The following is a 15422-nucleotide window of genomic DNA, read 5'->3' as shown; positions in this document are numbered from 1 at the left end:
GTGTTCTTGAGCCAGCAGTCAACACAGGAATGTGTGTAATAATTGATGAATCAAGCATAAACCTAAACAGATGCATTTATTAAACGTTGAAAATAAGCATGAGGTTCCTTAATGTCTTTCAGTCACTACTGTCAAAGTCTCACCTTATTGTTGAAATGATAATTCCCTTCCACCAGGCGAGTGTAAGTCTACTACAGTAAGAGAGTGTGGTTTCTCCGTTTAGGTGCTTATTCAATAAACACCTACAGTAATTAAAAGTGCCAGAGCGACCCCTGCTGGTGGATTTACTTCTATTCCTTCTTCCAAATGAATGATTTGGTATCAGTTTGTTTTTTCAGAATGAAGAAAGTGACTTAAGTGATGTTAGGACTAATGCACAGATCAGTGGCTCCACTGCACAACTTAAAAGCCTTATTGTCATTTTTAACCAATGACATGAGCATTTCTCAGCAACAGATGCACACAAGATAAATTGAGGTAATTGTTTTTAAGAAAGTCCGTCTTTATAGACTGGCTGCCAATAATCCATTGAGTTTTTGAGGAAACATAGCTTAAACTCTCGGCCAAAAATATAAATCTTTCCTTTATGCCCAAATAAAGGACATTACCTGGTGAGACGTGGTCATTTTCATTAATCTGAAATACAGTATAAAGATAACCTTTCAATTTTAGTTTGTGGTCTGTGTCTTCTGTGTATTACATGTTGGGACTGCAGATGGAAATTAGCTGTGAGCTAAATCTGGTGCAACCGTCTTCTCATTTCCTGCAAATGATTAATGCCATTGCACACTGTCCCTTAATAAACTAAATAAACTAAACAAACAATACAGATATTCAACATGTATCTTTTAAAATCAAAGATACCTAGCATGTAACACTGACACTATAATCACTTAGCTGCTAAACAAATAATTAATAAACATCATTATGATTAATTGAACTTGATTGTTACTTGATAGGAATGTAAATATACAAAACATTTACTGCTTCCTAATTCTTCATTGAGATAATCTGCAGTGATTCTGCACTGATTTAAGTCAATTATAATACCTATGTTGGATTGTGGTGCTTTGTGATGAGTTCTTGACCTTACGTAAATGAAATGTATGTTAATTTCCTTAATAAATTAAAGAAATTATAGATAAATTATACATAATAAAAATAGTAATGGCACATGCAAAAATGCCACTCTCTGTTAGAAAAATACATCTCATTGCTTTTCAAACAACATGTCTTCCCAGGTGACCTTTACCACCAACATCTCTGGCCTTCTTTTCAAGGTGTTGGCATAAGAGCAACCTGTTTACAGCGAAATATGTGCAAACCAAGTCTTCCACTGTCTCAGCTGCGAGTGCTCACACACACAGTGTAAGGACAGGGTGACAGTGTCAAGCCGAAGCGTCCTTGCAGGGATGGAGGAGGCGTTCCCTCCGGCAGGCTGAATGTGAAGGACTGCAATAAGCTGGTGACCATCAGGAACAGCTCCATCTTCGCCAGCTGTTCACCCATGCACACTCTACGTCCTGAGGGATACATGGGATAAATCATTAGATCCTCTGCATGTCAAGTTAAAATACATTTTATATGTGTCTTTTGAATAATGCAGCCCATGGCATACCGATCCCAAATGGTATAAAGCACTCTTTCCTGAGCAACTTTCCATCATCATCCAAGAAGCGTGCTGGGTTGAAACTGTCTGGGTTGTCCCATAGAGTGGGATCTCTATGGACAGACCACAGATTGGGCAAAATAACAGTTCCTTGGGGAATAGTGTAGCCTCTGAACACTGCAAAGAGGGAAATGGTCCATTAAAATACGATCATCTCAGTAAAAGCAAGAAATTACGAGGAATCTTAATTATCCCCTGGGGGACAATTATTGTCTGAGAGATTTGACAGGGTGAGCATTAACAGAGCATTTAGTAAACACAGAGCGGTCACTGGTGCTGTCTGACTTCACCTGTTGTCTTGGAGGCCATGTGTGGAATACCCAGAGGAACCACTACAGTTAATCTCTGCACTTCCATGATCGTGGCTTCGGTAAATGGTAAACTTCCCTTATCGGACAGAGACGGTTCCCGATGTCTCCCCACGACTTCATCAATCTCTGCCTGGACCCTCTCTACAATCAAAAGGGGGGGAGCAAAGCAACATTAAGTTAATTAACCTAATCTCTTTCTCATCTGAAAAAAGACTGTAATTCCACACTTTTTTGGGATGATCATGACAATTTTAAAGGGGACCTATTATGCTTTTCCAGCTTTTCAGACTTATAAATATGTTTAAAATGTTGCATACTTGCTTTAGAGGACGTGGACGTGACATATCATGAAGTAGGCGTAATCCCCGGGGGCAGTTTCAGGAGCTCTAAACCGCTGCAAATGCTTGAGTTTGGAGAGTTTTTTGGCTGAATCTGAGTATTTCAGTGCAAAGCAGGAAAGAGCCAGGGTGGAGGAGTGCACAGGCAGCTTGTATGCAATAAATATGGAGTTTTTAATCTATCAAAACTTTCATTAGTGGCCCACTGGGGTCCAATATCACATTAAAAGCCCCTGAAACGAACATAATAGGTCCCCTTTAAAGTATTAAAGTGCAGCAGTATATGTATGTATTATGTATTATGTATGTAAGAGTTAAATAGCATGAAGACATTGGATCTCCTAACATTAGTTGGTAGTTGAGATTTCCACTTCCCTTTTTCTCCCAAGAGAGCCTCCTATTCATGCAGAAAACAGGGCATGTGGTTCATATAAAACATTTGATGTGGTTCTACAATACAAAGTTTGAACTAGAATGTTCTAAGCATCTGAGCAGAGATAATTTTCCTAAGAACCAATAATACGAACTTGGACAGCATCCGACTGGAGTTACTGCAGGTGTAGGTTGGTGTTATATAAGAAAACCACAAAAGGTGCTAGATTGTAGCTGTCTTTACCTATTCATTGTATTTCAGGATGGATTTACCTTGGATATCAGGGTATAACACCATGTAGAGCAGAATCCACAAAACTGAATTTGTAGTAGTGTCAGTGCCGGCAATGAAGAGATCTCCGACTATATAAAAGAGGTAATCATCTGTGAAGCTGCTGTCCTTCTCCTCCTTCACCTCCATCAAGTACATGTCTACAAGATCCCTTGCGTTTTTAGGATCCAGTGTTTCCCGATGTTTTGCAATGATCCTTTTCAGGAACACAGTGATGTCTCCTTCCACCTGCCTCAACTCCTTGAAGACACCAAAAGGCAAATAGTAGAGCAGTGGAAAGACATTGATGAGGACTGCAGGGCTGTTCACACAGATCTCCAGCCCACGCTCCATCAGGTCCAGTAATGTGCGGAACTCACGGTCTTCGTGATGGAAATGTTGACCCAGGACCATTGAGCAAATGACGTTGGACACGGCGTTGCTGATCAACGGGGCCAGGTTAACACCGGCGCCACCAGACGCCTCATTCCTTCGCAGCAGCTCTGTTTTGACGGTGGCCAGGCCTTGCAGGATGCACGGTTCAAGGCTCAATTTTCCTAGGCCAAAGTTACGGAGAATGGCGTGGCAGAATTTTCGTTGCTTTTTCCATATGGGCCCGTAAGGTGCAAAGACTATTCCTTCAATTAAACCAGAGAAAGGACAGGTACAGGGTCAGTATGATCAGCTTTCATTCTTTTCTCTATGGATTTGTCACATAGAAAAATACCAAGAAAAACACAATTAAGTTGGTTGTATTGTTTCTGAATCAAACTACACCCTAAACTCTGTAATTGATGCTGCAGGTTATGCAAAAGACTTATTTTGTCCTTTACTCCTCTCAGTATCTTTGTCTAGGTACAACGAGTCTTAATTGCATAGCTGAGGTTTAGCAATTAGGAGGGTAAATACAATCTGCCTATGATTTGAAGTGGAAATGTGTAGACTGAAGTTTGAAGTATAACTATAAACACCTATAAATGCAATAGAGTACAACATGTGTTCCAACTCCTTAGTTGTGTGTTTTAGAAAGTTGTTGATTCAACTTTATGGTTAATTTGGAGGTTAATTTGTGGTGCTGTCCAACTGTATAAGGTTATAGCCTACATCTAGACTGAATAACAAACAGACCAACAATAGCTCAAGGTACACAGTGTGCCAACTAGTCTGAGAATATGAGCTCAGGGACAACAGAAACTGAAATGATAAAGACAGCTTCTGCATTTTAAACTTTTAAATGGTGCCTACTCAGCCCATGTGGGTTTATAAGACACCAGAATGTTCACATGACAAACCATAAAGTACAGTTATACAACTTCACATTGGACCACCTCAAAAGCTTCAATTTGCAAATGTCAGCAATACAGTGTGTTCTGCTTGCTGCCACACTTTTCCTATACATCACACCAAAGCAAAAATATCCTAATGAAAGAGTCAACTCAACACATTACCTTCATTTGATGATACACCAACTACAGTATAATGGCATTTTTCCATAATCAGCACAAGTTAATTACAATGCTCACAAGGCCTTTTAAACTCCAGAAACAGGCATCCTATTCTATTTGTTGCCTCCCTTTAGTGCAATAAAACTGAAGTTTATCGGTGTACATTTAAGTTATAATTTTTTTATTTTGAAATGAGTGCTTTGCAGATAAAGTCCAGATGTATGTTTACACACAATTCAAACAGCAGCATCCATTGATGTTAATTTACTTTCAGCACTTTTGTGTTTTATTTGCAACTGTCATTAAAAAGAAAAGAAAGAAAGAAGGGATTTCAGCTATATAGGCTTACATGGACACAGTGGCTGCCTTGCTCTCTTGATATTGACATTAGCCATTGTAAAAAACAATATTGGTCACTCATTACTTCATTTCCTTTTGGTCTCTAAGTACAGCAAAGGCCTACATCATATGTATTGTAAAGATACAAGAGAGAAATGTGCAGCTTCATCCTTCAGCTTGACTCTGGTTTTCTAACAATGTGTCCACCCTTTTTATCAGTAAGAACAGACCATTACTAGAAACACATCTAGTCTCTAACATGACTTTATCAGCTCGCCTCATAGAGATCAATGGGCTCTTTAATGCAAAAACGCTGTCTTACCTTTGCGTTTAGTCATGATAGTGACTGAGGGGATATCCGGCCTGTCGGAGAACACCTCGGGATGGTTGGACAAAGCGTCCTTGACCACTTCATATCCATTGAGCACAACGATCAGCTGGCTCCCTACAAACAGGCTGTACACGTTGCCATAAATAGTGGCTTGCTCCGTTAAAACAACCAAGGGGCTCCTCACAGCCCCGTTGCTGTCGGGCTGCTGCTGTCCAAACCTCCTGTGGATGAAAGACGGGACAAGGAAGCCACCGAAGTTACCGACGACAGGCCACGGTTTGGGACCTGGAGGGATATTTGCAAAGAGTCGTCGTTTCTGATAAAAACGCACAATGTGAAACACCAGCAAGGACACGAGCAAAGCTACAATGTTTACATGCGACACCGGGCTGCTCACTTGCTCCAGCAATGACAGCGGAAACATGGCGTTTAGAGCTGATATATAAACTGAATGAAGGGAGCTGACGATGCTATCCCATTTTACAGAATCATCCCCAAAAAGTTTTTAGTGTCTGAATGCGCCGACACGACGAAACTGGTATTTAACCACGGATTTAACTCACACAAACGCGCTCTTCCTGTGTTGTTGTGAAACAGTCAACGTTGTACCGTTACTGGCTTCCTATTGGCTGACCGAGCTGTGGCCTGCTGTGATTGGTCCGTTGAGATCACAAGTTTTTCAGCCCTCTTCATTGTCTTACAGGCTGCACCACCGTGTATGTTTTCTATGTGTTTTATATATTATATATTTTTTTTATAATTTACTTATTCTAAGATTGTCCCGGTTTATTATTATTCGTTGTCTGCCGCTTGAGCTGGAATGAGCCAGAAACTTGAAACTTGGCCCAATGATTGGAAAGGATGTGCATCAACTTTTATTAAAATATGAGCCCAGTTGGCCAGATGGTGGCGCTGTAATTCACGTTTTAAAAAGTTTTTTGGGGGAGGCCACCCCACGCCCACCACACCCTAAGTCTGATTGAAATTTGATACACAGGTCCAGCCTATGGGTCCAGCTCAATGTGCTCTTCAAAAAAGCCAATCAGACCATAAAGGTCCTAGCCTGGTTGGCACGACTTTCCAATGTTGATACTCAGCATTGAGTCTGGCCAAGACGTTAAGAGAATCCATTTCTCAAAGCGCATCCTTCAAACCTGGTTTACCCGCCCCCCTCAAATGCCTCAGTCTGCTATTGGTCGAAGCCAGAATAGGCGGTGTCGAAGCTTAAACCAATTACAATGAGGTTCCGGTCGCTGCTCCAAAGACGGTTTGGCTGCTCTACTGCGTCACTTACTTGAACACCCTCTACCCAGAGCCGTTGGAGAGGCTCGACGTTGATTGGCTCTCGAAAAAGAGGGTGGAGTTCCCGAAAATTCGGGAGACAGAAATCCAGTTGCATGCACGGTTGGCCAGACTAGTTGAAGTCAGCAGCGCTTTTGCGAGGCGTGACGTCACTAGTGTGGGCGCGACCAGGCTATAAAGGTCCGCCATATTAGTTTTTTTTTGCTAATTTGCATAATGTGGAAAACCAGTAAAATGAATAGAACTTTTGAAAGATTGACTCTATCAACACCAAATTTGGTATACTACAGCTTCGGGGGATGAAAAGACACATTTCTATTATAGAGTGCTGAAGCGGAAGCAGGAAGTAACGGCGCCATAATTTGGAAAAACTCTCCATGCAAGTGAACGGAAGTCAAAGTTTTATTTCGTGATCCGATTGAATTGTGCCATGAGAAAAAGAAAAGTCCTCTACCTGTTTAAAACATCACGTTTCATGCCGAGAAATCAGCAGTTTATCGTAAAACGGCAATGGAAGAATGTGTGTGACGATGCTCTACGGACTACAAATCTGGTGTCCCACAAAAAATACGTCACCAACTGACACGGGAAATGGTGGCATTTGGTGTGTGATGTCACCTACGCCTACGCGACCTGTAGTCTTTCTGGTTACTGATTCTTCAAAATTTTATTTTACAATAGGTTTACAACAAACTGCTGATTTCTTGGCATGAAACGTGATGTTTTAAACAGATAGAGGTCATATTTTTTTCTCATGGCACAATTCAAACGGATCGCGAAATAGGCTAAAACTTGGACTCCCGTTCACTTGTACTACTATGGAGACTTTTTCCGAATTAAGGACGCATGGCGCCGTTACTTCCTGCTTCCGCTTCGGCACTATAGCTAGATTGGTCAAAAAACATGGCCGCCACGGACCAATGACTCTTCGCAATGGGCGGGGCTTAGAAATAATTGGCCATAACTCCCACACCCTTTGACCTATCATCACAAAACTTGGTGGGTAGCTTCACAGTGGGACTGGGAAGCTGCCAACCAAAGCATTTTGAGCTCAGCCTATAGGGGGCGCTATAAATGCCACAAATCTGTATCTCAAAGACCATTGGACAAATTTGGTATGCATGCTCTAGGGGTGACTATTAACTAATATCTTGAGAGCCATGTTGATAGGTGAAAGTGGACGTGGCCTGTTCGTCATTAACCGTCATACTTTGCGTTTTATTTTGACCAGCTGGAAGGACCTAGGGACATGAAACTTGGTACATGGACTATAAACGACATCCAAATGCTGCTAAAAAAAATATTTGATCCCAATCAGCCTGACGGGGGCGCTATAACATAGAGTGTAAACTTCAAATGGCTCTCCCCGCCAAGCCATAAGTGCTATTAGACTTGAAATTTTACACACACGGCCACCTGACGGTCAGAGGGGTGAGGGACAGGGTGGGTGGTGTCGTCGGCTGCGGCGGGTCAGGGTCTCTGGTTGTGGGCGGAACAGGTTAGAACCAGGGCCGGCTCTACGCAGGGGCAAGAGGGGGCAGCGCCCCCTCAAATAAATGTCTTGCCCCCTCAAATCCAAATTTTAGAAGTTGAGAAAGCACATTTTAATATACTCAAAAAATGTGTATATTACAAGTTGACAAAATTATCTGCAGTAGCACAAAAATCCGCCGAAAAAGGGACAGTTCTTTTCTAAAATGTTCTGTTCTTTTTTCTTCTTTTTTTTAGTGTTCATAAGACCACCTTTCAGTTTTGTAAATCTTGACCATAGTAGACCCCCCCCCCCCCCTCTTCTCTGAGTACACCAGAATGCTTCACTCACATTTTAAAATCACAAAAATTTTCTGGGGGGTATGCCCCCAGACCCCCCTACAGGGATTTAGCTACTCACCTTTTTCACCCCCTCTGGATTTGCAATGCATCTTCAGGTACACCCCTAACCCCCCATATAATGTGGCTCTTTGCATTACGATAGTACAAAATTTGGGCTCTAAGACCCTGGTTGGCCACCCCGGCCCCGAGTTGGACAGGTCTGAAGGTAGAGGCCTGACAAAGTGCAATCCACTTCTCCAGGTTGGGGTTGGACACATAGCCAACAACCCAATTCAAAGAAGTTACTATAAGCACGGAGAAAAAAAAGTGCTGGAGCATGATGGGTTCACATGATGCCCCCTTCACATTTCTGACTGCCCCCTCATACAGTATATGCCTGCCTAGAACCTGCCCTGGTTAGAACCCGCAGATTGCCGCTTGCGGCTTTATTGTTTTTTTGTATTCACACTTAATGAAGTTTAACTCGGATACCTCCTCTGTCTTAAGACATATTGATCAAAACAACTCCTGATAATCCAGCTGTCACACTGCTCCCAACTGATTGACTGACTGACTTGAGTATGTGTGTGGACTGGTTAAACTGTGCATGTTGGTCTCCTTATTAACGAGCATTGCACACGATTCTGTCTTCATTTAGATGAGTGTGATCCAAACCCGTGTTTGAATGGAGGGAGCTGTGACACGGCTACTTATGGGGGCTTTGTATGTGTGTGTCCTGAGCCTTACACAGGAAAGAAGTGTCAGACAGGTAGGACTGTGTAACTGTTCTCAACCATGTGACTCTGGTTCAATCAACATCTGAAATAAATAATTATATAACTGAGTTCAACTTTGAGGCACTTGTTACTTTACAAATTAAAGCTTTACTTTGACAAACAAAACTGACTGTGTTTTAATCACATATTTTTAGATGTCTACGAAATGCTAGCAGTTCCACAAACTTTTTTTTTAGAAAGAAAAAAAACTTTTATAAATTAGCATTTTGTAACCTTTTCTGTGTCTGACTTATTAATAACTTCACAAGCACTCACATTTATACTGTGAGCCATTACTTGGGCCCAACCCCTACTGGGAATTGCAAGAACTAGGATAAGGAACTTCAAACTACAGTGACCATCTTACATAGGCTACTTTTACTGAAGTACAGTACCCTCATATTAACTAAGAGCTGTGAGAATTGAGAATTGTGAGTGAGAATTTTCCCGACATGAGAAATTGTTCCGAAAAAAATTAAATAAGTCTATATTTTAAGCTTGTTTGTAGTGGAAGCTCCCAGTGTCTCAGTTCACTGCTCTTCCTGTGTCAGTGCAAATCTCTCGTGATTTGCATTGACCGGCGGAACAATTTCTCATGTCGGGGCTTCAATACAAGAGGGACATTACCGACGAGCAGTATGGAGGTATGTGGATGTTTTTTGGTGTGTCTTTTGACACCAAAAGTTGGTATCCATTGACAACCATTATATGGACAAATACTGCTGCGCGGACCCCCCTGTAACTCTGAGAAGGGACGGAGGACTCTGAAAATTCTCACAGCTCTTAGTCGACATGAGGGTGAGTAGATAATGAGTGAAATTTGAATTTTGGGTGAACTATCCCTTTAAAGGTCACCAAACAAATTCTGACATTTTAACATATGTTTTAGGAAAATGATCAAATATGAGAATCATCAGTGTAGTTTTACCAGCTTTTACTATAAGGCTAAAACATACAGCTGCATGATTTTAAAATCCCAGTTTTGGTGACACCTAGTGGCAGTCTTAGGGCCCCTCAGGCCCCTCAGGCTCCTGCCTGAGCGCTCCTCCTTCCGTTGCTCCTGTCCTGAGGGACACAGTGGGACATTCTGCAAAGTCAGTAAGTATAACTCTCTCACTCACAACAAAATCACGTTTTAAGACCAATCCATAAGAATACAGATATAACACAACAATTAATGCTCAGTGGCCTGTTGTGCCTGTAGGACCAAACGACTGCTACCGGGAGGACGGAGAGTCGTACTGTGGCATGGTGAGTGTGACCCTTGAAGGGGAGGAGTGTGTCTGGACTGCAATTCTTATTTCATCCTGCAGAAAGGAGGAGATCCCTTCACAGACTAGATGCTGGCTTTGATGGCATTGGACCCCACAATTACTGCAGTTGAAGTATTAATACTTCATATACAGGTGCATCTCAATAAATTAGAATATCATGGAAAAGTAAATTCCAGTAGTTCAAGTCAAATAGCCCAAGTGCATATAGAAGGACATATTTTTCAGAATATGCTTTTTTAAAAACTGGTCTTTTGTAATATTCACATTTTTTGAGATACTGAATTCTAGGTCTTCATTAAATGTAAGCCATATTCATTATACAATTAAGACATTAAATGTTTCGTTCTGTGTGTAATGAATCTATATAATGTATTAGTTATTTGAATTGAATTACAGACATTCACCGTACAGTATGTGCTTTGTGTTTGTGTTGATGCAATTATCTTTAAAAAAATTCAGCTTCATTACATCTTTACAGAATAAGTAATGCACTGTTCATGTGCAAAAATACAAATAACTTATTTGTGTTTATGTGTCTTGTAACTAAATGTGTAAAAAGAAAATAGCAGGATGCCGAGTTTTAAAGTCTTTCTTTATTGAAGGAACCCTGATGGCGATGATCAGCCCTGGTGCTTTATTAACAAAAATGGCCAATTGAAGTGGAACTATTGTAAAATCAGGAAATGCTCTGCAGGTAAAACACACACACACACACACACACACACACACACACTGCCTGCCTTGTTGGCCACCCGGCCGCTCCGACTCGGCTGGCTGGCACACACAGCTCCTTCCTTCCACCTCTCTTATTTGATATTTTTTACTTGCCCTCCCATCTGACCTCACCAGCCATAAGTGTAACAGATCCCCGCCCAGTCAAGCCGGAGGTCACCCCCACCGCCCAGTTCTCTGAGTGTGGGAGGCTGCAGCCCGGTCGCTCAGCCAGGATCTTTGGAGGGAAGAAGTCTCTCCCTGGGGCTCATCCCTGGCAGGTGTCCTTGCAGACCAGACCTAAAGGCTCCCACGGGTCCTTCAGCCACATCTGTGGAGGCATCCTCCTTGAGTCCTGCTGGGTTCTCACTGCTGCCCACTGCATGTAAACACCAGCATCTTTGTTATTTACACAATACAATACCGTTTAGAGATTGTTTGATGTAGATTTGAAATGTGGACACACTCTTATCATAAATTTTGTTTGTTTGTGTAGTAAAAATGGGGTGGAAATGCAGGTGGTGCTGGGAGGAGTGGACATAGAGAAGCATGAAGAATATGATCAGGTCATTTCTGTGGAGAAGGCTGTTGTGCATGAGGAGTACAGGGAGTCCCCCTTTCATAATGATATTGGTGAGGTTCTGTTCTGTGTAATTGATTATAAGCATCCACATAGAAAAAACCTGCAGTGTGGTAAAATTACAATAACAGAGACTTTACCAGTGAACAGCTCCTTTGCCTGCAGCCATGCTTCAGCTGAAATTCACTGACAAACCGTACTGTGCCAAAGAAACACGCTTTGTGAAGACGGCCTGTCTGCCCGGGCTGCCCTTCAGCAGCGGGACGGAGTGTGTGATCTCAGGATGGGGTGTGACTGAAACACGTAAGTCTGTAGATCATCTATATAGACTGCACATGATCAGTCTGAGGTGTTTTCAAACTGGTAACTAGTATTTAGCCAAAAAGAACATAGCATAAAGATGAAATAAAATGGACGATTTTTTGAACCCTGGCAGCTCATGGATATTCATCCACTTCACCTAGGCCTATATCACGCATTTACATCGGAAAACAGGGTAATGTAATGTTTACTTGATCATTTCAAAGTCTGTCATTTCAAGGACTGTGTTATATTGATTAATTAGCAGCCAAGAGATTCAGACAAATGTAAAGAGAAACCTATTACTTTGCACTTTAAATATTGACATAACGTTGCATCAGAGTTTGTTCTGTGATTAAAAGTGGATTACATGACTGTATCTGATCTTCAAACTGTAAGTAGGCTATCTACAATGCACACACACTCTGGTCAAGTCTGCCTATCATGCCAGGATAATCACTTTTAAACTGTGGCTGAAAAGTACATGTGTATTCTTTTTTTTTTAAGTATATTTTTTGGCTTTTTTGGCTTTATTTGATTGCACAGTGAGACAGACAGGAAAGGGGGAGGCAGAGAGAGGGGAAATGACACGCAGGAAAGGCCCGCCCGACGCGGGACCCGAACCGGGGACGCCCGCGCCGAGGACCGCAGCCTCCGCATGGGGCGGCCGCTCCAACCACCGCGCCATGCACCGCCCCAGTACATGTGTATTCTTATTAATGCTTCTTTTTATAAACATCTTGTAAAGCGTGGCTTAAGACTTAAATCTCTGCATTTGAACTTTTTTTTTTCCAGAAGTATGGCTCCAACCAGCTGCTGGATGCTCGTGTCCTCCTGATCTCCCAGGAGAAACGTAAAGCCCCCCCATGTGTACGGAGACTCTCTGGATGACAGCATGTTCTGTGCAGGCAACATGAAAGGAGGCGTGGGCTCCTGCCAGGTCTGTTTATGTATGAAGATGTGTTTGCTTCTTCTATGCAGTGAAACTGTGAGTATTGGTTGACCCTCCTGTGTGTTCCCACAGGGAGACTCTGGCGGCCCCCTGGTGTGTGAGTGTAATGGGACGCACCATGTTGTCGGTGTGGTGAGTTGGGGTGACGGCTGCAGGAAGAAGTACAAGCCTGGCGTCTACGCCAACGTCCGCAGATTTGATGACTGGATTGCTTATTATTTACTCTCATCACTACGTACTTGAGGACCACAGACATGCTGCCAATGTCCTACTGTAAAAAATAAATAAATAAACAGAAAAAAAACCCTCACTTCCGACTCTCACTCCATCGCCATGACCTCATGTATGCCACTATAGATATAAGTGTTCACTAAAATAAATAAATATAGTCACTTAATGAAATGAAATTAATGTAATAAAAAATGTTCTTCAGGAATTTCTGAGTAAGTCACTGAATGAAGTACTGCAATAAAACTTTTTTTTTTTTTTTTACAGTGTCTCTTTGTCATTCATTTTAATACACAACATTCACCACTGCAAACATAGGCCAACAGTATATGTTATTTGAAAAGACTAAATGCATGGCAATAGAACCAGAAACATTTAAATACAACAGGAATAAGTCAGTCAACCTCAACAAAAAGAGGAGAGACTGATTTCAAAGGCTCTATCCATTGTTTCTGATTCTCTGCATCCTTTGCACACCGAGTTACGTTTAGGCCCTTCAGGCTGCAGGTTTAAAAATGAATGTCATGCCAACAGGTACAGGCTGTCCTTTGTCCTGTCTGCCATACTGTAGTGGCTCTTAACAACCACTGACATCAGGTCATTGCATTGCCTTGCTTTGCTTTTACCTTGTATGTTGTATGATCTGTTGTGTCATGTCTTGTGCATACTATTGAATGATGTGTTGTGTCCGATTTTGTGTATCTGGTTTAGGAGTAAATTTACTTGACTTTGTTAGTGGTATTGCTTGTTGTGTGAACTACTGGCTATAATCCAAATTGCCCCCCCAGGGACATTAAAGTTTTACTTTTTCTTACCTTTCTGATTTCATATTCTATGAACTGATTTAATGTCCCAACGTCTCTCTAAGAAGTGCCCACATTTGATGTTTTCCTTACTGATCCTATTTTTCTATAGAGCAAAGTTTAATTCAGGTCAAGCAACTGGTGACATTAGCTTTTCTTCTTATGTATCTTTTAGAAAAGGTTTGTTGTATTTGCAGTCATGGACGTCGGAACTATTTTCTGAGAGGGGGTGCGGGATTTTTGTTGGGAGAGTCGGACGTTGTCTGACCCCCCCCCCCCCGCTCCCTCTCTGACTCACACACACACCAGTGTGCCATCTCTCTTTTACGCACGCACGCAGCCATTGCGCATCACTGAAACAACTGAAGCTACTTGACCACACAGCCAGATGCAGCATACATTCAGACAGGACACAACCCCACTCAGCTTTAAGTGTTATAAACAATGCCACGGCGGGCAAAATGCATTAAAAGAGGCTTAGCGTTACCTTTAGAAGAGTTGTATGCGGTGAGTGTGGCCATTAAAGAACAGCATCTTTCCACTGGGTTGGACATTTCCGGGTCCAGTCTCTCTCAAAGGCCAGCTGAAGCACCTGGACTTTTCTTTGATGAAGCATTGCACATCTGTGCTCCGAAAACACCCAAAACTGATCTTTTCTGAACCGATGATGTCATATCCCGACCGCTCTACCTGTACCAAGACACACTGCGACGTAGCCTACAGCTTCAGTCTATGGACGTAACTTAACTTAACAACAGCGTCTGACTTACTCGGCCCCTCGGACATTGCAGCTGAATCTCGCCCGTTAAATCATTATCGATCATTTGCACTGACACGACTCCCAGTCAACATTTAATCCACTCATATGTCTGGAGTTTGAATACTGCGGGGAAGCTTTCTGTCTTCTTCTCTGTTGTTGGTGTTTATGTGTGGCAGCGCTACAGCGCCACACACGCTCCACACAGGCCTGGAGTACTACAGCGTTTTCTAATGAAATGGAGGGAGTGAAGCGCTACAGCGCAACGGTGACAGAGACCCCGGTCCGACAGCGCAGCGAGGAGAACAGTACGTGAGGAAGATGAAGATGAACTAACGATGAGCTTCGTCGCTTATGTGTAAAAAGAAACTGAGGGATTTAGAAATAAAGGCCGTCGGCCGTATGTCACACTGAGCTGTCAGATGCAGCCTGACTCCATACGCCAGATGCCAGGCTGCTGCATGGAGCCAGGCAGGCTGCATATCACATCAAACACATAGATCTGCATCATATGAGATAAGTGTAAGTCAGACAAATTCAGTTTTTTCAGATTTTATTTTATTTTTTTAAAGCTAATTCTGTGGATATAGGGAGGCTGGTGGAGTGCGGGAGGGGGGGGGGGGGGGGGGGGGGGGGGGGTGCACCCCTAGTTCCGACGTCTATGTTTGCAGTATGTTGCAATTTGGGATCACTGACAGGATAGCCAAGTTGAATGAATGTTAGGGTTAGGTGAAGGTAAAGACTGCATCAAAATACTGATACAGTTGGCACAGGCTCGGGGGTAAGTCCAATAGTCCATGTTTCAATATTTGAAAAAAGAAAGAATTTCAAAACAAAAGCAAACAATTCTG

At 42.4% G+C, this 15422-nt stretch overlaps 2 protein-coding genes across 2 annotated transcripts; one reads left to right on the top strand and one right to left on the bottom strand.

Annotated features, from left to right (window-relative positions):
• Positions 1 to 884: 884 nt before the first annotated feature.
• Positions 885 to 5649, bottom strand: cyp2u1 (cytochrome P450, family 2, subfamily U, polypeptide 1). Its single transcript, XM_084001571.1, has 5 exons — positions 5068 to 5649; positions 2964 to 3599; positions 1960 to 2121; positions 1619 to 1786; positions 885 to 1523 (listed from the first exon to the last, which is right to left on the bottom strand). Exons 1-5 carry the CDS (start codon positions 5498 to 5500, stop codon positions 1342 to 1344), a joined length of 1581 nt encoding a protein of 526 aa, XP_083857697.1. The 5' UTR covers positions 5501 to 5649; the 3' UTR covers positions 885 to 1341.
• Positions 5650 to 7627: 1978 nt separating this feature from the next.
• Positions 7628 to 13093, top strand: LOC310996443 (hyaluronan-binding protein 2-like; the record flags this gene model as incomplete). The annotated part of the gene is given in 12 exon segments (XM_083985845.1): positions 7628 to 7637; positions 9963 to 10064; positions 10171 to 10244; positions 10247 to 10303; positions 10306 to 10345; positions 10842 to 10934; positions 11090 to 11336; positions 11448 to 11584; positions 11697 to 11836; positions 12627 to 12692; positions 12694 to 12771; positions 12856 to 13093. Coding segments are annotated over 12 exon segments (1215 nt in total). The 3' UTR covers positions 13027 to 13093.
• Positions 13094 to 15422: the final 2329 nt, after the last annotated feature.

This window comes from Trachurus trachurus (genome assembly GCF_905171665.1).
Source record: "Trachurus trachurus genome assembly, chromosome: 1".
NCBI lineage: Eukaryota > Metazoa > Chordata > Actinopteri > Carangiformes > Carangidae > Trachurus > Trachurus trachurus.
Note: the sequence above shows the minus strand (reverse complement) of the source record. Positions and strands in the feature narration are given on the sequence as shown.

Coding starts and splice junctions, on each gene's coding strand:
- cyp2u1 (XM_084001571.1), bottom strand. CDS start 5,500: ATGTTTCCGCTGTCATTGCTGGAGCAAGTGAGCAGCCCGGTGTCGCAT. Junction 3,600..5,067: donor TATCATGACTAAACGCAAAG/GTAAGACAGCGT, acceptor GTTTAATTGAAG/GAATAGTCTTTGCACCTTAC. Junction 1,524..1,618: donor CTTTATACCATTTGGGATCG/GTATGCCATGGG, acceptor TGTATCCCTCAG/GACGTAGAGTGTGCATGGGT.